The sequence below is a fragment of the Xiphophorus couchianus genome, chromosome 11 (genome assembly GCF_001444195.1).
Source record: "Xiphophorus couchianus chromosome 11, X_couchianus-1.0, whole genome shotgun sequence".
Classification (NCBI taxonomy): Eukaryota; Metazoa; Chordata; class Actinopteri; order Cyprinodontiformes; family Poeciliidae; genus Xiphophorus; species Xiphophorus couchianus.
The window spans coordinates 7,532,493-7,559,146 of NC_040238.1; the positions used below are offsets into that span (position 1 = coordinate 7,532,493).

At 41.7% G+C, this 26,654-nt stretch overlaps 1 protein-coding gene across 1 annotated transcript in view; it reads left to right on the forward strand.

Annotated features, from left to right (window-relative positions):
- The window catches only part of ascc3 (activating signal cointegrator 1 complex subunit 3), a 238,337-nt gene that overhangs the window by 187,331 nt on the left and 24,352 nt on the right, over positions 1–26,654 (forward strand). Inside the window, exons 30-34 of the mRNA XM_028030743.1 lie at positions 63–205; positions 19,810–19,947; positions 20,380–20,500; positions 22,183–22,315; positions 22,704–22,829. Of these exons, the coding sequence (XP_027886544.1) occupies positions 63–205; positions 19,810–19,947; positions 20,380–20,500; positions 22,183–22,315; positions 22,704–22,829 (661 nt within the window). The remainder of the gene's footprint in view (positions 1–62; positions 206–19,809; positions 19,948–20,379; positions 20,501–22,182; positions 22,316–22,703; positions 22,830–26,654) is intronic.

Here is a 26,654-nt window from a genome sequence, read left to right on the forward strand (position 1 = left end):
TGAAAATTGCTATTCAATCCTAAGAAGTATTAGCCAATATATTTCTGAACATTTCTTTGTAGCGATACGCAGTCATTCACCTGCCAAGCCAGTGCTGATTTTTGTGTCGTCAAGAAGACAAACCCGCCTGACTGCCCTGGACCTGATCGCCTATCTGGCCACAGAGGACAACCCCAAGCAGTGGCTGCACCAAGATGAGAGAATGGTATGTTGACACCCTGTCCTGTTTCCAAACCGCAGTAATCAGCCTTCATTCAGAGAAAAGATTACAGATCTGTTTAACTACCAGCATCGTATCTGAAGATCTGGGCCTGCCAGCTAGGCTGATTACTTGAAGGATTATAACTCTTTTTTTGTAGCTTTAATTTGGCAAACCTTTGCAATAAAATCCTTTTCAAAGTAGTAAAGCTAATTACATACATCAAAAACACAACATTCTGAATTCAGGCTGTAGTTTATCCTTGCTGAACAGGGATAAACTACAGCCTGAGTGTATTGCTGAGTTTGTGATTAAAATATTAAATATTAAAATATGACAAATATTATACTGCTGCTGCTAATAATCAAAATGGTAGTATAATTTTTGTTGAATATGGACTGATATCTAAATTTTCAGAGTAAGCTTTTTTTGAATGTTGTTTTGTTTTAAAATGCACTTTAACAAATTAAATAATTTTGAGGTAGACCAACAGTTTGAAGCAGTGTGCTTCATGTCTTCGGAATGGCATTTGGGACAGTTGGCAAAGGTGTGTGTCGTTGAAAAAAATACTATTTCCAAGCACTGTTCAGGTAAAATCACTCAATCAGGTTTATTCATATATTGTGCACAATACAGAGAGCTTGTAGGACAATCAGTAATGAAGCAGGTCTGGATGAAAAGCTCTGTCAGGCAGAGACAACACATGAGTTTTATACCAAAGATAAAGAATTAACAACAAGGGGCGAGACAGGCTAGTTCTGATGCAGCTGCAGAAAACAACTTCCAACCTTCTACATGTAACCCAAATAGTTCTTTTGGTGAGAGTTCACAGTCATTCATATAACATGACTAGCAGATGTGACCTTATTGTAATTTTTCCATCACATTTCCCCCCTTTTGATTATAAATAAATATGATAATATTTAATATTAATCAACACAAATTTCCCTCCTCAGTCATAAGACATAACACAACACTATCCTGGAAGATGCAACAAAAGAAACATATAGCAAGATACGAAAAACCTACCGACAGTCCCCTAGTCCAGTGGTCCCCAACCACCGGGCTGCGGACCGGTACCGGTCCGTGGACCAATTGGTACCGGGCCGCGCAAGAAATAATGAACTACTTCCAGATCTTTTATTTTGAAAATCCTAAACCGGATTTTACCAGTTACGCCTTGCGCGTCAAAATTGAGCCAACTTGCAGCAGAATGAGTAACAAAACAACATCGGAGTACTGCGACCCCCCCCCTCCCCCCCTCCCCGAACAACAGCATCGGACTCGATACTTACGACGCGTTCCCCCCTCACAATCAGCTCCTAATAAACATTTAAAATGCAGCTTAATTCATCATCCTGTTTAAAATTGGAAAAAGGAGAGATTAAAGTTTTCACTTCTCCAAGAAGTTGTTGTGAAAGAGATGAATTTGGAAGCTTCCATTCACATACATAATTTAGAGCAGATAAGTCAAATTGCACAGCTGTGTGAGTCCAATTAGAATGTGACGTAACTTTTACACCTACCAGTGTTAAGATAAGATCAATCCCTAATCAGCACATCAGATCTCGCCCTACAAGATTTACTGGGCACATATTACTGGACATGTAAATTTTTTGTCAAGTGTGCTACTGCCAGCAAGCAGCTCTAATTTACCAGAAACAAGAACTCATTCAAATCCTCATTCAAATCACCTCTCAAACCATCTCATGCAATAATTCTTTAAGAACTTAAATTTCTCAATCAATCAGTCTAGTAAACAATGTTCAGTAACACAAAACATACAAACTTATCTTAAACGTCTTTTTTCTTTCGCTTCTCTCCCCCTCCTCTTCCTGGCATCGCTGCAGCGAAATCCTCTCCCATCTCTCTCCTCTGGCTTCCTGTCAGTCCAACTGGTCCTGGCATTGGATCTTAGGGTTGTCCAGATCGTCCCTGAGTCTATGTCCATGTTGTCCACCGATGAAACAATCGCCAAACAGTTCAGTTCTGGAACCACGTAGACCCATTCTTCTTGAATTGGGTGGGATTTCCTCTTTAGACTGCAAACGTCTTTGCAGAATCCAACAAATCAGCTTTGTGGTAGCTCTGCCTCTTACTCCTTTAAGAGGGGCCTTTATTTCCGATAAAGTTCTTTCGGATTCTCTAAAGGTTTAGTTCCCTTAATTTAGAAAACCAAACCACAAGAAAATACCTGCCTTATTCACCGTTAAGGACTTTCACTAGGACTTTAACCTAGAAACCCGTGGTTCCTGGAGGGACTCTAACCCAACCGCTGTTTTTTTTTTGGATAAAAAACAGTCGCTTGTTTCTTATTCTTTTTATTTATTTTTCATTTTCTTCTTTTCTTCTTTTAATTTTGATCTTTATTTGTTTAATCTTGTGATTGTACAGCACTTTGGTCAGTGGTACTGTTTTAAAGTGCTATATAAATAAACTTGCCTTGCCTTGCCTTGCCTTGCCTTCTTTCTGGGACTTTAACCCAGAATAACGCCAATCTCTATTCCTCAGGGTGAAAGGTGTGATATTCTGGGGTTGGAAAGAACCAGCAGAGGGAATGTGGAGGCGAAGTCTTTTTAATGGTGGAACGCAGGAACAGAACAGCCACTTCAGGACAAGTTTTTCTTGTCAACCCAACCTAATAAGTTGGCCTACTAAGAACTATACCTAGAACAGGTATAACTGTATTTCTACCACTAGAGGCAACAAACCACTCTATTATATTCTTCCCCTTTTAGATTTCTACTGCAACTAATATGTAGGAAAAAATGCATAATAACAGCAAATAAATTCCCTATGGCCTTCACTAAGAATTTAACAATTTAGGCTGCACTTAATGCTTTATCACCTCAAAAATCAACTAGCAGTAACTAAATCATACTTTATACATTTTCAAAGATTCGGTCTCTTTGGAGGAACTCTGTGCCTCACAGGGTATCTGCGCTCCGCTGACGGGCTTTGGGTTGTTTTAGGGGTTGATACCGAGGGTTCTTCTGTTGTCTGCCCAAGTGATTCAGCAGGCAACGGTGATGCTGTCAGGGTTCCTCTCGGACTTCCTGGAACAACACAGTCTCTGATCTCTTCGGGTTCCTCCACGAGCACTTGGGAAGACATAACTGGAGTTTTCTCCACATCTTGTTTCCATGGTAACATGTGGTCGACATGTATGGTGCGCGTGATCCTGTTTAACTCCAACAACTGGCGGAATTCTTGTGACACCAGCTGAGGTCCATTGTCTGAAACAAGTTCTTCTGGAAGTCTATATGAAGAGAATAACCTTCTCAAGATTTCAATGGTGTTGTGTGACGTGATGGATGTCATCGGGAATACTTCCAACCATTTTGAATGACTGTCAATGACCACTAAGAAATAGTGTTTGTCCTTTTCAGCGAAGTCAATGTGAATCCGTTGCCACGCTCTTTCAGGCCATTTCCACAGGTGGAGTGGTGCGACCGCTGGCAACTTCTGCACAGCTTGACAGATTTGACAGCTTTGGACCAGTTCTTGTATGTCACCATCACACCCTGGCCACCACAGGTAACTGCGGGCGAGAGCTTTCATATGACATATGCCTGGATGTTCATGATGCAGGTCTTTCAGCACTTTCTGTCGGTAACTTGGTGGAATGATAACACGTTGTCCCAAAGAACACATCCTTGTTCTGCTGACAGTTCCTGTCTGCGAATGAAATAAGGTTTAAGTGTTTCATCCTGCACATAATTTGGCCACCCATTCATGGTGTAGCTCCACACTCTGCTGAGAAGCGGATCTTTCATAGTCGCTTTCTCAATGTCTTTTGCTAATATTGGTAGTTCTTCCACATAAGAGAAGTAGAAGATGCTTCCTTCTTCTGCAGTGTTGTCTGGTGAGTTCCACGGTAAACGTGACAACGCATCCGCATTTGCATGGTCAGCTGATCTTCTGTACTCAATGTCATAGTTATATGCCATTAGAATAAGAACCCAGCGTTGCATCCTCAAAGCAGCAAGTGTTGGCACTGCTGACTTTGGTCCCAGTATAGTCAACAATGGCTTGTGATCTGTTACGAGCGTGAATTTTCTTCCGTACAGATATTTGTATTTCTTGACTCCAAAAATGATGGCAAGAGCCTCTTTCTCTATTTGGGCATACTTCCACTCAGCATCGGTTAGCGTTCTTGGTGCAAATGCCACCGGCCTTTCCTCTCCATTTTCCAAGATATGAGAAATGACTGCACCAACCCCATAAGGTAATGCATCACAGGCTAATTTCAATGGCAGGCGTGTGCTATAATGCACTAACACTTTGTTCTGCAGCAGTAGTCTTTTTGCATCTTCAAATGCTTGTGTACATGCTGTTGTCCAAATCCATGTTTCATTTTTTCTCAACAGGTTGTGGAGAGGCTGAAGGATGGTAGATGGATTGTTTAGAAATCAACTGTAGTAATTCAGAAGACCCAAAAAAGACTTCAGTTCAGTGACATTGGTTGGTTCTGGTGCCTTTGTTATGGCTGCAACCTTTTCCTCCATGGGGTGCAGTCCATCTTTGTCGATCCTGTGTCCCAAATATTCCACACTGCTCTGAAGGAAACGACACTTTGCAAGCTTAACTCTCACACCATGCTTCTCCAGGCGTGTGAGGAGTTCTTCCAACCTCTGTAGATGTTCCTTCTCCGATGACGCAGTGATGAGAATATCATCCAGAAAACAGGTCACATGATCCATCCCGTGGAAAATCTGATCCATCACAGACTGAAAAATAGCAGGAGCACTGGAAACGCCATAGCTGAGGCAACTGTACTTGTACAGACCTTTGTGGGTGTTGATAACCAGATACTTCTCTGACTCTTCATCTAACTCCAGCTGCTGGTAGGCATGAGAAAGGTCCAGTTTACTGAATGATGTTCCTCCCGCCAAAGTAGCAAAAAGGTCTTCAGCATTAGGCAGTGGATAATGTTTCTCTTCAATGCACTGATTTATGCTGACCTTGTCGTCACCACAGATCCTAATGGTTTTGTCCGTTTTGGGCACCGTAACAATGGGAGATGCCCACTCACTTTTCTCGACCCTTGAAATCACCTTCACCTTTTCCAATCTGTCCAACTCTTTTTCTACCGCTTCCTTTAGTGCATAAGGAACTGGGCGAGCTTTACAGAAAACTGGTGCAGTGTTTGGCTTAATGCGAATCCTGGCCTTAAATCCCTTGATGCAGCCTTGGTCATCTGAAAACACTGCCTGATGGCGTAGGATCACTTTCTGTAATCCTGGTTTTGCATCTTTTTGCACTAGTACGTTGTGTACTGTGAAAATCTGTTTCCAGTTTAGCTGTAGTTTCTTTAACCAGTTTTGTCCAATCAGGGATGGCCTGTTTCCCTGAACAATGATCAGTGGTAAAATACTCTTTTGTGTTTCATACTGTACTGGTACAACTATACATCCACGAACAGCGATGCTTTGGCCTGAGTAAGACTTCAACTTTAACCCAACTGGTTTTATAGGGAACTGGGTGAGATGTGACTGGTAATACTTGTCACTTATCACTGATACTGCTGATCCTGTGTCCAGCAACATGGTGGTGTTTTTGTCTCCCAGTAAAACGTCCAGTGTGTAACCTTTTTCACTGGAAGCGACAGAGTACACCGAATAAACTCCAAAAGGTTCGGCTTCATCATTTCTGTTTGATGCCTTGATGTCCATTTCCACATACTGAGTTTGTTGTCTGCTTTTTTTATTCCTGCAAGCTCCTATTTTTGCACAAACATGACATTGTTCATTTCTAAATCTGCAGTCACGTGCCGAATGTTTTCCACCACATCGATAGCATGGTTGCTTTGTTGCTGTATCTTTTTTAGACCCCATCCAGCTCTTAATTTGATGTTTTTCCTCTTTTGAGTGCTGTCCCTTTCATCCTCTCTTAGAAAAAATTGGAACATTTGTCAGGGCATTGACTTGGTGAGGGTCATGGTGTCCAGAAAACTCCATAGTACTCTTTGAAGTAAGTTCCATGTTCACGGCAATCTCACACGCATGTGAAAAGGTAAGATCTTTTTCTGCCAGTAGCTTGCGCTGTGCAGCATCCGAGTGCAGCCCACTGACAAAACGATCTCTCAGCGCCTCATCCAAGTATTGTCCAAAATTACATGTGGCTGACAACTGCCTCAGGGCAACCACGTAGTCTGATACTGGCTCCCCCTCCTTTTGGTTACGTTTTTGGAATCGAAAACGCTCAGCTATCACCACTGGTGTCAGCTTATAGTGTGCTTGTAACGCTGCAGTGAGCGCTGCATACTCCATCGTGCTCGGTACTTTCGGAGACACTAGATTCTTAAGCAGCCCATATGTATCTGCTCCGATCACAGAGAGAAAAGTTCAAACAATCTTCTCATCTGGAACATCCTTAGCCAACATCCATTGTTCCAAACGCTCCAAATATGACTCAAAATCTTCCTTCGATTCATCATATTCAACCACACGACCCACGTGCATAGCCATATTAGCTTCTCGATGCTAAATCTTGTAGCTTCGGAGAAAAAAGAACATACGGTTGTTTCCCTTACTTCCGTACAAAGTCCTTCGACAGGCTCATCTCTGTCACGCTGTGGAAATCTTTTAAAATCCTCGTCGCCAGTTGTGATATTCTGGGGTTGGAAAGAACCAGCAGAAGGAATGTGGAGACGAAGTCTTTTACATGGTGGAACCCAGGAACAGAACAGCCACTTCAGGACAAGTTTTTCTTGCCAACCCAACCTAATAAGTTGGCCTACTAAGAACTATACCTAGAACAGGTATAACTGTATTTCTACCACTAGGGGCAACAAACCACTCTATTACAAAAGGTTTATCGAATTCTTTACTATTTTAGATTTAATTATTTAGAATTTGTAAAATTAATTTATTAGCCTGAGTGAGTATCCCACCTGATAACAGAGGTTTTGAGTTTGTTGATCCCAGCGCTGGAGCCGTGGAGCCGACCAACAGCCCTTTTCTCTTAAATCGTAAACAAGGTTTGAGGCTGGAATTTAGTCCAGGTTGGCCAAACGCTGTTCGTCGACGTCCTTGGATTTCCAGTCGAGGGATCCAGGTCACGGCACCAAATTGTCGTGGGAAAATATGTTATTTCCAAGCACTGTTCAGGTAAAATCACTCAATCAGGTTTATTCATATATTGTGCACAATACAGAGACATTGTAGGACAATCACTAATGAAGCAGGTCTGGATGAAAAGCTCTGTCAGGCAGAGACAACACAATGATTTGCTGTTGACCTGTCCCAAACATTCATGAGTACTTCTATAAGGCACTTTAGACTAGACCTCTTGCGATAAACAATAAAACACATGATAAATGAAAATTATCGACCTCATTTTAATTTATCTGCTTTATCATTTCTTTCTGCCTTTTTCTCTTTCTATTGATGACACTGGATGAAAAAAGGATCAACTCAGGTGCTCTCCGCTGACCCTCCCTTCCTCATTTCCTTAGCTTAAGGGAGGAGTGAACTATTGCATCAGGTAGTCGGATATGCCCATATTCTCTATCTAAATCTAATGATTATTGAAAGGCTATATAGTATACAGACTTCATAATCTGTACTCATTTGGTTGAATGTAGTTTTTGTTTCCACTTTGGTTTTATGTTGTGTTTAGTTTTTATTCAAGTGCATTTTTTATTAATGGAGACTGAGAGTCGATTTTATTTTTGGTTGTTTTATTTTGTTTACCAGTTCCAGTATTAAATGTTCTTTTGAAAATAAAATGTATTTATTTTTGGCAGAATGTGCTTGCATTATTATGTCCTTACCATTACATCAATTTAAAATGGTCTTCAAACAATATTGTTGTTTATCTAAATTTTGAGACTATTAATCGCTCAGCAAAATTTATCTTGACAGGCCTACTTTAGATAACAGCAATGTGTTTACTCAAAGGCGGCTGATATACTGTCTATTTAAACAAACTGCAGTTTTTTATTGTCAAGTCATAAAAGATGAAAAGCAAAATGTCAGTTAGACCAGCTCTGCAGATTTGTTGCTTCAGAGTAATCTGAGTTAGTAATTCCTGTCCCTGTATGACGGTCTCTGTGTGTGTTCTGCTGATTTACTGCACTGCCTGCTGCTTTTTGGTCCTGGCCTGTGCAGCAGCTCTGCTCCCTGCTAGTTAACTGACAGCTTCTAGAGATAGCTGCCTCATTCTCTCTGGGGTCGCTCTCACCTGACAACATGTTATTCTGTCCTGGGAGGCAAAGTTTCAGTCGTTTTTTTTTTGTTGTTGTACGTTTTACCATGAATTCATGTTTGTTGTACTGATCATTTTAAGTATTTTATATGTGCTTTTTGAATATTGCTACACTTTTTAATTAACAGATCTCCAGACTACACCAAACTGAGCACTTATTATAAAATATTTTATTATTTTAGAATTTAGATTTAGGACCCAAACCTGACCCAACATTCGAGTTGGGGTGGGCCAGAATTATGTGGTTGATGGTCGGGTCCAAGTCGAGCTTCGGTGGCATGTTTAATAAGCATAAAATACATCCAGAACAGAGAAAACCAAACAAGAATGTAAGATGTAAAGTTGTTGTAATCTACTTTTTATGGTGTGAATAAAGTAGTACATAGTTTATCCAGTTGTGGAAATAAAGAAAGTAAGCACAGTGCAATTGTTAATCAGACTGTAACAAACCCAGTGCACTGCATGAGCTTGCGTCTCCGCCCTGTGCCTCTCTAACAGTGGAGATAGGATCCTGTTAATCACACATCTCAGAAGATTTGCACTTGACTCACCTTGCTGTTACAACAAGTGACAATAAGGAGCTGGAAAATGGTAAGAAAAGCTAAAAACAAGAGAAGTTATATTGCTTAAATAAATAGAAGTCTAAAAACAAAAGCAGCAAAATTGTAATTAAAACAATACATCGGGATTTACTCAGGGCCCAAGCCTTTAACTAAAGTTGATCAGTCAGGTTGAATCAGGCTCAGATAATGCCTACGGGCCTGGGTTGGGTTGGGTTATTTAGGTCTGATCTAAACTCTACCAACTGCCGATTTAAAAAAAACACACATTCTACTCTTTCCTTTGAAATACAATCAGTTTTTGGGAAGGTTATACAGTATCTCTCCAGTAGATTCCTAATAAATCAGAAAAGACCAGGAACCTCATGCATAAAAGAGTTGGTAAGTTTCAAACCAGTGACATGCAGTGAGGTTCATAGCTGGTGAGGCACTGACTTAGTCAGATTTACAAATATAGACCATCCATAGCTACACTGCCACTCGGAATAATTCCCTTAACTCAATGAACAGTTAACAGACATCGCATTGGTTGTCCAAAAAAGCTGAGTGCATGTGCTCAGTGTCACATCCAAATGCTGTCTTTGAAAGATAGGTGCAGGGGTTCTGTCAGCATTGCTGCAGAGATTGAAGAGGTGGGAGGTCAGTCTGTCAGTGCTCAGACCATGCGCCGCACACTACATCAAATTAGTCTGCATGGATGTCACCCCAGAAGGAAGCTTCTTCTGAAGTCTACACACAAGAAAGCCCACAAACAGTTTACTGAAGACATGTCAACAAAGGACATGGATTTCTGGAACCAGGTCCTGTGGTCTGATGAGACCAAGATTAATTTGTTTGGTTCAGATGGTCTCCAGCATGTGTGGCAGCTGTCAGGAGTACAAAAAGAAGTGTGTGATGCCTACAGTCCCATAGTGGTGGGAATGTCATGGTCTGGGGCTGCATGAGTGCTGTAAATGATGGGGAGTTACATTTCATGAACTCCAATATGTACTATGAAATACTGAAGCAGAGGCTGATCCCCTCCCTCTGGAAACTGTGTCACAGAGCACTGTTCCAGCATGATAATGACCCCAAACACAACTCTAAGACGACCACTGCTTTATTGAAGAGGCTGAGGGTAAAGATGATGGACTGACCAAGCATGTCTCCAGACCTAAACCCAATAGAACATCTTTGAGGCATCCTCAAGGGGAAGGTGGAGGAGCGCCAAGTCTTGAATATCTACCAGCTCTGTGATGTCATCATGGAGGAGTGGAAAAGCATTCCAGTAGCAACCTGTGAAGCTCTGGTAAACTCCATCCCCAGGAGAGTTGATCTGAGACTGTAGCTGGTAAACAGACCACAGGAGAGAAGGTTGCTGGTTATGAATTTATGAAATAGATAAATTTGCCGCTATTTTACTAAATAAGCCCTACTACTTCTGTTTAACGTCTATAATAACTTGTCTGCAGACTGCTTTAAAGATCAGAAAAGCTCGGAGAGGTTAACTTTACGTAAACATTTGATGTTAGCACCTCAGCGAGATCTAGAATTGTAAGACAGAGATATCTAGGAAAAGAAAAATCAGTAGCAGCTGGTAGGGCCCCTTCAGGGGCCCCTCCAGACATCCAGGGGCCCTCCAAACACCCAGGACCATCCAGACATTCAGGGCAGGCTAGCTGGGAGCTCGGGGAGGCTAATCTGTGGCCGCTGGGGAGTCTAGGCTCTGGTGGCTTTGGGTGAGCCCAGAGAGGAGCACTGGAAGACTCACTGGGAGGAGCACTGAGAGACTCACTGGGAAGAGCACTGAGAGACTCACTGGGAGGAGTACTTTGAGACTCACTGGGAGGAGCACTGGGAGACTCACTGGGCGGAGTACTTTGAGACTCACTGGGAGGAGCACTGGGGGGCTTGGGCGGATCAGATTGCCCGCTAACTGGGGCTGGAATCGATGAGACCGACAACTCTGGCTTAGATGGAAGCGACTTTCCAGCCATTATGGCCAGAGCTGCTTCTCGTTCCCACCTCGCCTTCTCCAACAGCTCTATCAAGCCCAACGAAAGGAGGTGCGGAGTCCAGTCTTCTAAGGTTAAGACCATTCTAATGGCAATGCTGAGATGTCTGTAGGCGCAGTAGGGTTTGGCCATGGTTTCAACATAGTCCTTTATAATAGACTTTAAGTCATTAAAGTCCCATTCAAAAATCAGGTCAGCCGGGTTCATGTTATTAATTTTGTTCTCTGAGTGTGAATCCTCACCGTAGTCCTTTTGTCGGGGCTTTCTGTCATGATACTGGTTTGTTAAGGTAAGGATGGATGAGGAGGACACAAGTTGTGGTGTGAAAAAGGATAATTTAATCAATGCTCTCACAGATTAACAAAAATCCAGGCAGCACAGGTGAACTAAGAGGCAAGAAACTCAAACTGGTAGCACTGCAACGAAGGAACAACGACAAAAGACAGCAATGACAATGACAAAGACCCGACAGGGAACAAGAGACACAGGTGGGTATAAATACACAAGGAAGGTAATTAGGGGAAACAAGGGGCAGACGGGATGACACAGGAACTAAATAAACACACAGAAAACCAAATACTCACGTAACCTTTCAGCTCCGGTGTTGGTCTTCCTTTGGTATTATTTCCTGCTTCGATTGATAATCCACTCTAGAAAACTGTTTAAGTGTAGAAATGTAGTCATCCATGTTAATGTCAGAAGAGAGGAAAAAACAATAAATATATTGCTGCACTTGACTTATTTACTGTATGGCTGGCTCGCTGTCTCTTACCCTGCAGACATGGAGTCACAAGACCAATGTCTGGGATCCTGAGCGCCCCCTGCCATGCAGAAAACTGCCTGCCTCACCTCAAAACTCTGCCATTTCTGATCGCTCCTCAGCACACGAAACACGTTACACACACAGTTGGTGACAAAAAACACTGTACATTATATACATAAGTTAAATTATGGAAAATCAGTTCATATTTTAAATGTTTTTAACCATTTTATTGGTGATGTGCAGAGAGGAGGAACATGCTCCCATTGAACGGTAGCCAGCGCAGTTAGTGAGAGGTTGCACAATCCAAGGTGAGGCTCAGCTCGCTGCTGCCTCGCCAGCTGTGCTTCCGAGCATTTGAATGGGAAATTGTGAAAATTCAGGGATTTTGAAGAAAAAATCATCAAAATTGGTTAAACTAAATTAAAAATAAATACTTTATAGTATAAACCACAGGGTTAAAACAGCAATATAAAATATCTTCTCATTATATATATTATTTTTCCTCCCCTGACTGCACTTCACTGTTTCAAACTAATACTTGGCAAAGGCACAACTTTAACAAAAATAATCAGATCTATAAAACAATGTCCACTCATGTAGTCGTGCACCTTTCCTTTATACATCGCAATTTAGATGAAATGGAGTGCAGCTGGAGATACCGCGAGATGCCTATCGCCACCTGTAAATATAATTAGTATATATGCACCAATAACAATAGTGGCTGCTGCTTTCCAACACTATCGTTAATACTAATGCATTTTATTTAAAAGGTACCACTCGGAGCTCACAAGGTTACCTCACAAACAAATTAAAGCAAAAAGTTTTAAAAGCAAATTATTTTAAGGGGTAATATTGTGTATATTCCAGGCACATAGTGCCCTTTTATAGCACAGTCAAGTGATGTTACCTTAAGTTATTATAGAAATTGAATGTAAATTTGACTTTGTAATGTAATGCCTTGAAACTGGGCCTCTGTCTCTTGTTGTTGCGCAACACCCCCCCCCTCCTTTCTGTCTCTACTCTCTCACTCTCGTACTTCCTCTTCTGAGAGGGGAGATGTGCTACCAGCTCTCCGTCTAACGGGTCCGTTGAGTTTCCTAAATCTGCTGGGATTTACCCTGTCCAGAACTGAAGTAAACTCTGTTTAAGCTGGTTTCGAGAAACGATTCGCCTGGTTATCTGACGGCCTACATCCAGGTGTCCCACCCTTCTTCCCCCTGTGAATTAGCCAGACTGAGCAGCCTACAGCCAACTAGTTTCACAGAGCACACCTGTTAACGGTCGCTCGTTCTCTATTTTACAACTTGCATTTGTTATTGAACCAGGTAGGTTTTAGTGACTCGGGCGAGTCCCAAGGATGAGGTTTTAAATATGGGCTACCAGCAACCTAAAAACATTTTCCACCTCTTCCTCTCCAGAATCAAACATCACAGCTATTTTACAACCATCAAAGAACTTTAAGGTGACTCATTAACTGAATGTCCACAACATCTTTTAGATTTTCTTTATGCTAAATATTTTATTAGTAAGGCATTTTTGCAAGGGTCAGTACAGCTTAATTCAGTAGCAGAAATAATCAAATAAGTAAAATCAATCATCTAGTCTATCTTTCCCTACTGCTGATACTGAGAACTAAAAAAGGGAACCTTTGAGAGAGACGGACGGAGTTTGGCGTTTCGAACCCCAGACCTGGCACGATGATGAAGAAGGTGTTGCAACAGGAGGAAGATGTTGATCGATGAAGGCCAGGATCTCCGCAGGTCTGATGAGCCTCCTCTCCGCATGGATGCTGAGGTCACACAGGACTTGGTGCTGGCAGGAAAAAAGGCACCAGTTCTTCTTCCTTGTCTTTGTCTTCATCTTTGTCTTTGGGGTCAGAACCCAGCCGATGAGAGAAGTGCGATTCGAAGCCACAGATTGTGGGCCAGACGGGTTGGTCTCCATGTGCAGGACAGTCTCCGGCTCCGTGGCCCCGGCTCTTCTTCAGCTGCAGAGTTTTTTGTCCATCTCGATCTTGGCTCGAAGCTGCCCGGAGGATCCAACGAAAGGTTCCTCTTTTGCACCCACCTTTTATAGGGTTTATCCACCCCCCTGGTGCGCCTGCTGTCTGCTTAGACAGATGATCTCATATCCATCACTGTCTTACAGACATTTCCTGATGTCTGTGCCAATGTCTCAGGGTTGCTCAACCTCCTGTGTCCCTTGCCTGCACAACCTTTCACCTACTCTCTACCTCCAACATATCAGTGATGTTTAATTGCAGTTACACCTTTTTACACCATTTCAAGTTTAATGTCAAAATCACATTTATATCACATTTATTTTCTTTAGCTTCTCTGATTTAGCATTCATTTATAATTTTATAACCATAACTTATATCACATTTATTTTCTTCAGCTTCTCTGATCTATCATTCATTTATGATTTTATAACCATAACTTATTAATTATTCTTATTATAATCTTAATGTGAGTTATTACAGATGTTTTTCTGAAAAGAAACCAAGAATAATACATGATTCTAATTATTTACTACTAAAGTTACAGTTACTTGTTTTTCTTGTAGTTCCCACAAATATAAGTGTATTATTACAAGTAAACCAATATTCATATAAGTATTTTACTTTGAATCTTATCCAATTACTAATAATGTTTAGATTTAATTTTTTAAAACTTTCATGCTTTAAAATAGTCTCAGCTATTTTTATAAATCTGCAGGCTGGAAACTTCCTCTTTTTCCAGGAAACCTGCTTTTCCTGTTTAATGACTCTCTCTGACTGACTATGATTTCTTATGATTAGATAGAAAAAAGTAGAATTAAAGCAAAGTTTGCATGAGACAAAAACAACACACACAACCAGATTTATTTTATTGACACTTAAGTCTACTGTTGGGCCTTGATATCACTTGAGTGATTCATTTTAAAGATAACTTTATTATTACTGTTAAACTAAAATCTCTAGCATGGGGAAGTGGGATGAGCTCGGATTTTCTTGACACCCCCTCCACGAGGTCAGACCTTTCACATGCTGGGAGTCCATCACCCTCCTGCAGTTCGCCGTCCTCATCCCCTAGAAAGAGAAGAAGTTCGTCTGGGATGTGAAGATGCAGATTCTTCATCCTCAGTTTTCACAGAGGGCTCAGTGTAGTCATCAAAACTCCACTTCTCTTGACACCCCCTCTTTGGAGTTTTGATTTCCCCCATGAGGTGATGAATGTCGAAGAAAACTTGGATCGCTCTGATTCTTCTACAGGAACCTTCGCTGGATGAACTGTCGGTTCTTCAGGATGTGGAATGGTTCTTTAGGGAAGATGGGCTGAGACAGAAGGCCTCAAAAAAAAAAAAAATCAAATTCTGGCTGTTCAGCAGAGCAAAGCAAAAAGCATAAGCATCATGACGCTTTATCCGTAATCATGATCCTTTTCCATTTTAATCCATCAGGTTGTGACAGGAGTTCTTCTTTAGCATAATCCAATTTCTTCACGGCCCTCCCAGTCCAAAGCCTTGAAGTTGTTCTTTGAACGGCAACCTTCCTGTAATAGTGGCCAGTCTAATATAGGATGGCATGGTGCTTGATTCTCTGGCCATCTTCTTGTAATGTTCTGGTTCGCTGTAGCTAAGAACTGGCTTGAGCACTGCTTCCTCATGGACCCCTTTCTTCATCAGTAGTACTGTGTTGAAGTTCAGTACTTACTTTACAAAATCTCGGGCGTTGAATCTCAGCTTGATCACCGTAGATGCAGGCCGATCTTGAGCTTTAATCCAAACTCTCTGCCCTGTTTTCAGTGACACTTCAAGCTGCAACTTCCCTTTTCCTTCTCTAAGCAAAAAGGAGAAGTGTCTTCGCCTCCCTGCTTTCTGTGACGTGAACGGAGTTCCTCTGCAGGGGAAGACCTGCTCTTCTAGCAGTTGTCACTGTGTCCATCAGCACCAAGAGGTACTTCTCACCTCTCTTTCCTGTTGTCCCCATTGGCTCTGCTACGTCCATGCAGACTGAACCCCATGGGACTGTGCTCTTGATGAACAAACCTTCCATCCGCTGCCCTGGGTGCCCTGCGTATCGACCACATACCTCAAAGTCACACAGCTGCATCGGATGGGCTGAAGGGACATCCAGCAGTCCTGCTTGCTCAGTTCTTCACGGGGGTGTAGCACGCCTGCATATTCGAGGGCCTTATGCACGCACCGTACTACCTGCTCCCCGTGCTACTCTAGGACCACCTGTCCTTAGGTGTTCTGTCCCACTTCTCGGTACCGACAAAGACGATCTTCCTTTGTTGGACATAACAGTCCACTTCATCATTCCCACGCCAATGAGCTCCCTCATGCGTGTGTGCTCTTTGATGCTCAACTTCTATCTCCAACTGCATTTTTAGCTCAGCAATCTTTTTCCACAAATCTTTGTGTGCCACGGGCTTGCCCTTTGCAGTCTCGAAACCATTTTCTTCCCAAATGGCCAAGTCCTCTCTAAGGGCCTGAGCACAGTAGTAACTGTCAGTTACTAACCTGGCACTCTTGATTTTCCTTTTCACCAGCTCCAGCAATCCTTCCAGTACTGCCGTTACTTCTCCGGCTTGAGCACTACCGGGAGCTTTTCCTTTCTGACGGCATTTCTCTCTGCCATCCTGCTTCAGAATAAATCCCCAGTATGCCGACTGGTCGGACCCCTTTCTGGATCCATCGGTGTAGATTGTCCATTCCGGTTGTTCTGGCTTCTCAGATGTCTCTTGCGGTCGTTTCTTACTGGTGGGTTGTGCTGGCCCAATTTCAAGCTCCGGGTCCAGCAGGATGTCTTTAACCATGTCTGCGTCTGTGTGATGATGTCAGCTGCTGGTGTTTGTTCCTCTGTTGCCGGATGTCTTCTCGATGGCTGCAGTGGAGGACGCGGTGTGCTTGCTCATCCATCGTCGGCTGATGACACCTTTCTCCGTCTCCTCTGCATGGTTGCTGGCTGGTCTGGTCAGCATTACATCACGAACCACTCCAGCAAGAGTGAGCCAGCTTTCCTTTGTCAGGGGTTGATGTTTCAGTTCCTCATTCTTGGAACCAACTTCCCCACTTGCTTCAGGTCTGAGTCACAGTAGCTGTGTAGAAGCTGATGCAGTTCTGTTGAGGTCTCCTCCTTTTCCAAACGATCTGGACGACCGGCTTCCTCCGGTTTCTTCCCCAGATTTTCCTCCTCGAAGTGATCATCCATCACTCCGTCTCTCTGTCGGTTCGAGTTGTCTATCCCCCAAAGCCTCTCTTTAGCCTTCGAGCAGGGATGGGTCTAGACTATGTTGGCTACTAGCTTTACTGTCTGGATCCGGTCATTTATCCTCAGTAGAAGCCTTCCCTCACCTGTATGCTATACAGTTACTGCAAGGGTTGTGACTGACGGCCTTATCAGTCACCATTAACTCTATTCCTTAAGAGTTAACAAGCCAAGTGAGCTATTCAGATCCTCACATCTGTTTTTACTAACTTGGCCATAGGGCCCTCCTACTCCGTTGGACTGGGCCCCACGTTGGGCGCCACTTGTTGTTGCGCAACACCCCCCCCCTCCTTTCTGTCTCTACTCTCTCACTCTCGTACTTCCTCTTCTGAGAGGGGAGATGTGCTACCAGCTCTCCGTCTAACGGGTCCGTTGAGTTTCCTAAATCTGCTGGGATTTACCCTGTCCAGAACTGAAGTAAACTCTGTTTAAGCTGGTTTCGAGAAACGATTCGCCTGGTTATCTGACGGCCTACATCCAGGTGTCCCACCCTTCTTCCCCCTGTGAATTAGCCAGACTGAGCAGCCTACAGCCAACTAGTTTCACAGAGCACACCTGTTAACGGTCGCTCGTTCTCTATTTTACAACTTGCATTTGTTATTGAACCAGGTAGGTTTTAGTGACTCGGGCGAGTCCCAAGGATGAGGTTTTAAATATGGGCTACCAGCAACCTAAAAACATTTTCCACCTCTTCCTCTCCAGAATCAAACATCACAGCTATTTTACAACCATCAAAGAACTTTAAGGTGACTCATTAACTGAATGTCCACAACATCTTTTAGATTTTCTTTATGCTAAATATTTTATTAGTAAGGCATTTTTGCAAGGGTCAGTACAGCTTAATTCAGTAGCAGAAATAATCAAATAAGTAAAATCAATCATCTAGTCTATCTTTCCCTACTGCTGATACTGAGAACTAAAAAAGGGAACCTTTGAGAGAGACGGACGGAGTTTGGCGTTTCGAACCCCAGACCTGGCACGATGATGAAGAAGGTGTTGCAACAGGAGGAAGATGTTGATCGATGAAGGCCAGGATCTCCGCAGGTCTGATGAGCCTCCTCTCCGCATGGATGCTGAGGTCACACAGGACTTGGTGCTGGCAGGAAAAAAGGCACCAGTTCTTCTTCCTTGTCTTTGTCTTCATCTTTGTCTTTGGGGTCAGAACCCAGCCGATGAGAGAAGTGCGATTCGAAGCCACAGATTGTGGGCCAGACGGGTTGGTCTCCATGTGCAGGACAGTCTCCGGCTCCGTGGCCCCGGCTCTTCTTCAGCTGCAGAGTTTTTTGTCCATCTCGATCTTGGCTCGAAGCTGCCCGGAGGATCCAACGAAAGGTTCCTCTTTTGCACCCACCTTTTATAGGGTTTATCCACCCCCCTGGTGCGCCTGCTGTCTGCTTAGACAGATGATCTCATATCCATCACTGTCTTACAGACATTTCCTGATGTCTGTGCCAATGTCTCAGGGTTGCTCAACCTCCTGTGTCCCTTGCCTGCACAACCTTTCACCTACTCTCTACCTCCAACATATCAGTGATGTTTAATTGCAGTTACACCTTTTTACACCATTTCAAGTTTAATGTCAAAATCACATTTATATCACATTTATTTTCTTTAGCTTCTCTGATTTAGCATTCATTTATAATTTTATAACCATAACTTATATCACATTTATTTTCTTCAGCTTCTCTGATCTATCATTCATTTATGATTTTATAACCATAACTTATTAATTATTCTTATTATAATCTTAATGTGAGTTATTACAGATGTTTTTCTGAAAAGAAACCAAGAATAATACATGATTCTAATTATTTACTACTAAAGTTACAGTTACTTGTTTTTCTTGTAGTTCCCACAAATATAAGTGTATTATTACAAGTAAACCAATATTCATATAAGTATTTTACTTTGAATCTTATCCAATTACTAATAATGTTTAGATTTAATTTTTTAAAACTTTCATGCTTTAAAATAGTCTCAGCTATTTTTATAAATCTGCAGGCTGGAAACTTCCTCTTTTTCCAGGAAACCTGCTTTTCCTGTTTAATGACTCTCTCTGACTGACTATGATTTCTTATGATTAGATAGAAAAAAGTAGAATTAAAGCAAAGTTTGCATGAGACAAAAACAACACACACAACCAGATTTATTTTATTGACACTTAAGTCTACTGTTGGGCCTTGATATCACTTGAGTGATTCATTTTAAAGATAACTTTATTATTACTGTTAAACTAAAATCTCTAGCATGGGGAAGTGGGATGAGCTCGGATTTTCTTGACACTCTTTAAGAAGCTCCTGATCTTTTCGACACTACAACTTCAGCACCTTATCACAACAACGTTTCTACATTAAGCCTTTCACGGTGTTCTTAGGCGCATTGGACTGAGAAGTAGTTCCTAAGATGATCCAGATGCTCGTTTTCACCAGCTGTTTGCTTTGCTGAGGGATGACAGGGACATTCCCAAACTGTCAGCCAAATCCTGCTAAAATGATCCGCTTATGATAAATCCCAGGGTAGTGAGACCTTGAACCATCACTGGTAACTACATCTTCTTAACGTCTGACTACAGATTCCAGGAAAGTGTTCATATGGTTAGTGTTAGCATTATTTGCACAAATGTATTGCTGCAAGCTGTTTATTTCCACAAATTATGTTATCGGAGGGATAATATATCAAATTATTCTGTATAAAAAGTTATACAGAATAACTTCTTTTTCACACATGCACTATCATGAAACTAGGGACCAGTCTTAACCCTCGTAAAGTATTCGTCCTCTTTGGTCTGGTGTGTTTCTGACATATTTTTTGCTCTGATCCGTCTGCAGATAGAGGACGTCATTGCCACAGTGAGAGATTCCAACTTGAAGCTGACCTTAGCCTTTGGGATTGGCATGCACCATGCAGGTCTTCATGAACGGGACAGAAAGACTGTGGAGGAGCTGTTTGTCAACTGCAAGATCCAGGTATGAGCTGCAGCAGCATAGTCACTTGTTTATATTTCATTGTTTACAAGTAATCCAACACCTGGTAAAAAGTATGGAATCATCATTCCTACTAATTTTACTTCATGGTTGAAATAAATTTAACTAGGTTTGATGTGTTGTTCATTCAGACATGGCATTCATGTCTGAATGACATTTGGGACAAGTCATTTCTTCCAAATATTTGCTGTCCACTAGTGATTTCCTTTAGTCCTCTGTAACCTTGTTTAAAGGAATGTATGGGAACTGTAGTACTGAATGCTGATATTTCTGAGCACCTGTTCTGTTTTGTCTTGTGGATTGTGTCTTGTAGTTGTTATATGAAAGATTTTCCACAGAGACTTGCTGATGATTGTTATCTTCTAGATTATCATATTTTTGTTACATTTTCATTCCTGTAAAAAACATTAACAGGTTCTGATCGCCACCAGTACTTTGGCATGGGGAGTAAACTTTCCTGCTCACCTGGTGGTTGTCAAGGGAACAGAATACTACGATGGAAAATCCAGGCGCTATGTGGACTATCCCATTACAGGTACACAGGCTTGGATATTTTCACTTCTGCATCTGATAAAGTCAGTGTAGTACAGATATGTACCAAATATACTAAACTGCCACTTTGAGGTACACCTGATTAATTGATTGTCAATGCAACTAGCAAAGCAGTCAATCACATGACATGAACTTAATCCCTTTAGCCATAACTAGGTGGTGCGGAAGACCTAATGAGGTTCAAAGCAAACATCAGAATGGAGAGATTTGGGATCTAAGTGACTTTGAACGTGGACTGGTTGTTTTTGGCAGTCAGGCAAGTCTGAGGATTTCAGACTCTGCTGATTTCCACATAACCATTTCTCAGCTTTACAGTGAGTGTTAAAAAAAAGAAAAAGTATTCAGTGACTGGCAGCAGTATAGACAAAGTGTATGTTGATATCAATGGTCATGTGGACAGGACTGGTTCGAGGTGAAGGGTTGCTCAAGAAAGAGTGTCATCCATCTATCTATCTATCCATTGTCTTCTGTTTATCCGAGATAGGATCACAGGGGCAACAGTTTCAACAAATGTCTATGCCTCTCCTTGTATAAAGTACACAGAACATTTCCAGTTATAATCCCATCTTCTGGTGAAATATTTCAGTGAGCTCTGGGGAATCCCTGGGGTCTACCTCCAGTGATACAGGCCCTTAAAACTAGCAGTGGCATCCAGGAAACATCCTGATCAGATGCCCAACCACTTCAACTTATCCCTTTTAATGAGAAAAAGAAGCGGTTCAGTTTTGAGCTTCTTAACCTGTCATAAAGACTGAGTCTAGCCAGTCTCCAGAAGAAGCTTGTTTTCAGGAGCTGGATTCTCGTTCTGTCAGTCCTGATCCCTGTCTCAAGACTGTGGGTGAGGTTCAGAAAGTAAACAGAGAGCTTTGCTTTTTGGTTCCCCTCTTTCTTCACTACAGTAAACCACAGCAGAACTCAATTTACTGCAAAGCAGTGGCTCCAATAACCACTTACCACCACCATCATACCAGTACAACCAAGGTATGATGAATACCATTTCTGAATGGACGATACACCAAGCTTTCAACTAGATTGGCAACAGCAACAGAAAACCCACACCAGGTGCCACACTTGTCACACAAGAACATAAAAATTAGGTCACAAGTCTGTCAAAATGAGACTACTACTGACTATGTCCATCCCTGTATGACCCCAGTATAACTATCCCCTCATGGCTGCTTTAATATATCATATAACATAGATCAATACTCTCACTTTGTTTCTTGTACATGACTTCACTGTATTCCATGGTCTCCACAGTCATTAGACTCTAATCCAACAGAGCATTGATGGGATCTGGAACACAAGATTTACATCATGGATGTTCAGCCAAAACATGTTAATATGGATTCAAATCTCCAGGGGTGTTTTCAACAGCTTGTTGAGTCTTTGCTGCTGAGTGTTAAGGCAGTTCTAAACAAAAACGTGACTGGGGGTGTATTTACACCAAACTATCTTTTAAACTCAATATCTTCTTACTTTGCTTTGTTTTCTGATACTAACCAGCGTAGTGAACTTGTCTTAGATGAAAAAAAGTTCAAATAATGAGAAAAAAATAACAACAGTTACACTTGATTAAAATTACTGTACAGATTGGCCTATTTAAAAGCAGTTGCAAAATGGGTTGAAAAAACAGTCTGTTGTAATATTGTATTGTTCATGTAGATGTCCTGCAGATGATGGGACGAGCTGGTCGTCCACAGTTTGATGACCAGGGCAAAGCAGTTATTCTGGTCCATGACATCAAGAAGGATTTCTACAAGAAGTTTCTCTATGAACCGTTCCCTGTTGAGTCCAGGTAACAGACACTTGTTTGCTGAATTTCCTCTTTTACACAGCAAATGCCTGCGTCTCTCCGTGTATAAAGTACACAGAACATGTCCAGTTAAAGTTCCAGTTTAGTAAACTCCTCTGGTTTCTCTACTTGGTAATTGGACAGAAAAGGCTTTTGCTTGGCATAACTCCTAAGAAATGTTTGGGTATGTAATTACATTTTAAAGATTGAACTTTAGAAAATAAAAATTACAGATTTCAGTGGAAGGTAATATTTCACTTATCCACAAGTGACTGGTGCTGTAGGTATTGGTTGGGTACAATACAGTGACATTTTTTGGTTTTTTGTGTAGCATCAAAGGATGTTAGCTCAGCCACTCATCAATATCTCTGTCTGGTTCTTGTGTCCTCAGCCTCCTCAGTGTGCTGTCGGACCATCTGAATGCTGAAATTGCAGCCGGAACCATCTCGTCCAAGCAGGATGCAATGGATTACATCACATGGACATACTTCTTCAGACGGCTGGTGATGAATCCCAGGTTTGTTGTAGAGGAACACACTGCTCACGTTAAGAACAACAATGGAAGAGGGTTAAAATCAAAACAAAAGCAAACATATCCCTGAATTACACCTAAAAACAGACCCAGTTAGAGGTGTGCCATCATTTTGCAGTTCAACATCTGCTCTTTAGACCTTCTATTTCAGAACATTCCAGCCTGTTGGTATTTCACGGCTGTCAGACCACGTTAAAGGTTGGCTGATGGATTTTACTGGTCAGGAATCCAAAGCACTGGTTATCTTGGAATTCTCGTGGCTCATTATTCATTGTGTGTATATTCTAGGAAAACAATGTCAGTAATTGTTAATTTTCCCTGTTGTTTCAGGTAGCATTTCTGTTAATTGTCAGGTAAAACCAACATCCAGATTATGAGTTTCTGCAAGAGTTTTCAGATTCATCTTTTTTCTGTTGACTTCTCTGGGAGAAATCCTCTAAAATGTGCTGGACTTGTATCTTATTTGTTCCTGTGGTATTCAAGGCTTTGTTGTTGATGAGAATATCAACCCAATATATAGACCCATTCAATAAATTGCAATTTTATTGAAAAGTCCATTTAGTTCTGTAAGTTTATCACAAAATGAAACACATTACATACATTAATTACACACAGGTGGTTGTTTGAAAGACCTTTTCTGTTAATTATGGTTTTCTCCTTACAGTTAATGAAAACATGACATTTAAAATGAGAAAAAATACATATATAAACTTCTTTGGAATGCATATTCAAATTTATTGATCTTGACTGTATAACCTTTAGTTAAGTAAATGAATCAGTATGCTGGTTTATCTACATTTTTAAGAAAAAGGAGCTAAGGACATCAGTGTCTGTATCTGTTGTTGCATTGGTCTCCTTATCAAGAGAGACTTGAGGGTGTCATGGCGAACAGTGTGGCAGCATAGAAAAGAGGTCCTGCTTCACTAGATATAAAACCCCCCCAATCCAAGGTTTAGCGCGTTAAAAGTTACTCTCTCTCAAGAAGAATGAGTGGGGATAAAAACAAGAAGGGACGAGTCCAGTCTCGGAACTCGGAAATGCGACACAAAAGCAAAGCCTGCGGAACACACACGGTCGAGGAAGGAGATAAGATGGTGGATGAGGCCTTGCCTGCTACAATTAGCTCACTAAGAAAGGTGGTGAGTGAAGTAATGGCGGAGGGCATGCGGGACCTCAAATCAGAAATGAAGAAGGAGTTAGCGTAAGTGAGAATGAGCTTAAAGGAGGAAATTAAAGTCCTATTGAACGAGCTGACAAACGAAATAAATCAATGGGTTAGCGCCACTATCAACAAGACCGAGGAGATGGGTAAGCGTCTTGGAGAAATGGAGAAGAGCATGGCAGAGAAAGAGAGTTGGGACATTGGAGTGATACTATCGTCCAGCTGCTAAATGACCAGAAATTACTTCAGGAGAAGATCACGGATTTGGAAGGACGCTCACGCCGGAATAATTTGCGGGTATATGGCATCCCTGAAAATGCAGAAGGTACCTCAATGCAGAGGTACGTGGAAAACATGCTTCGAACTGAACTCGGGGACAGTTTGGATCTAGGCAGTGAGAAGAATCTGGGGATAGAGAGAGCCCACAGAGCGCTGGGTGCGCAGCCTCCAGTGGGTGCTCCACCTCAGTCCACGGTGGTACGCTTCCTGAAATTTAACGTTAAAGAACAAATTCTTCACGCAGCATGGAAGAAGCCTATATATATAAAAGAAAAACGCATATTCTTCGACCACGATTATGCTGAAAACATACAACTGAAGAGGAGAGAGTATGCTCTGGTTAAGAAAGCACTCAAAGAAAACGCTATCCAGTTCCAAACCCCGATGGCCAAAATGCGTGTGCACTTTGACTCCGGCATGGTCATCTGCAGCAGCGTGGAGGAGGCTGCGCTGGACCTAAGAAGATGTGGATTCACGGTGGGACCGGTGTCTGCAAACAGGTCCAAAGTCATCACAGCGGAGGCGATCAACAATCTTCTGTCAATGGATATAGTGGGACCACGACGCGTTGGGAGCGCGCCTGGCCTGAGAGAGAGCGCACGTGAAAAGCTGAAGGTGTTTCAGCGGCCAGGCGGAAAGGACGTTGCTATGGTTGAATAATCCTCCTTATCCCCACTGAAGAAACAATTGATCATCTTGCAGCGAGAGAAGCAGACCATCTGATTAGTACCAGTGTGTCACGGGGTGGCTGTCTCTGCGCAGGAGTATGGTGAGGACTGTGACCCCCCCTTCATAATTGGAGTAATGAAGAACCGATGCAGGTGACTCTTAAATTAGCTTTTTCAGTTTCCTTCCTTTAAGTAGGCAACTAGGCAGGGCCCCCACTTAGTGGCACTTCCCCCTACATTAAGAGGAATAAGGGATCCTCCTATTTGGAAGATCTGTTCATTGTTATGACAAGTTCTGTTTTTATGTATTTCTGTTCTTTGTGTGTTCTGAGGGCTAGGAGTGTTGTCATGCAGGAGGAAAAAAAAATATTGGTGTCTAAAGAATATGCAGTGTTATAATATACAGACGCTGAATGTGAATGGTATAAAAAATCCTATTAAAAGAAGCAAGATAATTTTAAAGTTTAAACGAGAGCAGGTTGACATTGGTTTCTTACAGGAAACACATTTGTCAAATGCAGAACATGAGAAAATAAAGAAAACGGGTTATAGAAAAACATATTTTGCTTCTCACAGATCGGGGAAAAAAAGAGGGGTAGCCATTCTTATATCAAACAACATCAGATTTGATTTTATTTCAGAACATAAAGATAAAGAAGGCAGATTTGTGTTGTTAAAGGGGAAGTTGGAACAGGAAAAGATCAAAAGCAAGCAAGAATTAAAATTAATGGAAGCCTTTCGAATCAAATAACATTACAACGAGGATGTAGGCAGGGCTGCCCATTAAGCCCACTACTCTTTAAATCTTTTTATTGAACCATTGACTCAGGCTATTAGAGAGGAGTCTGGGTTGGAGGGGGTGACAATAGGGAATGTGGAAAACAAAATATGCTTGTATGCGGATGATGTTCTAGTAGTAATTAAAAACCCTGAATCTGGTATTCCATCACTTATGAACATTCTGGAAACATATGGCAGACTCTCAGGTTATAAACTCAACATACAAAAGACTCAAATTTTGACCTTCCCTTTTTGTCCCATCAAAACAGTTAATAAATAGTTATCAATTCAATTGGCATCAACTACAAATAGAGTATTTGGGTGTTATACTAACAAAAAATTTGGCTCAATTAAATGAAATTAATTATAAACGAATAAATAAGAAAATATATAAGGACCTGGACAGGTGGAGTCTGCTTCCCCTTGACTTCGGCAGCAGAATCCGAACAATAAAGATAAATGTTCTTCCAAGACTATTATACATATTTGCAACACTTCCAGTAGAGGTTCCAGCAAAACAATTTAGGGAGTGGGATAAGCACTTTTCAAGGTTTATATGGAGCAATAAAAGGCCAAGAGTAAGATACTCGACATCCATAAATATTACAAATATTTATGGATTCATATGCTGGCAAAAATACAAAAGGCACCATCGGCAAATGTTACAGAAACTTAACATCTATGAATAAGAACTCAACTAATTATATTAGACAACGATGGGAAAAGGAAGCAGACGTAATAATTTTACCTGAGGCTTGGATGCATATTTGGAGGAACACTGTGTCTACCACAAATTCCTTAACATGGCGCGATTTCGGCTGGAAGAATCTAATCAGATTTTTTATTACACCGAAACAGAGATCGAAGCTGGGTGGTTCACAGCTCTGTTGCACTGGGAGTGCGGTGTGGTTTCTGTGGGCT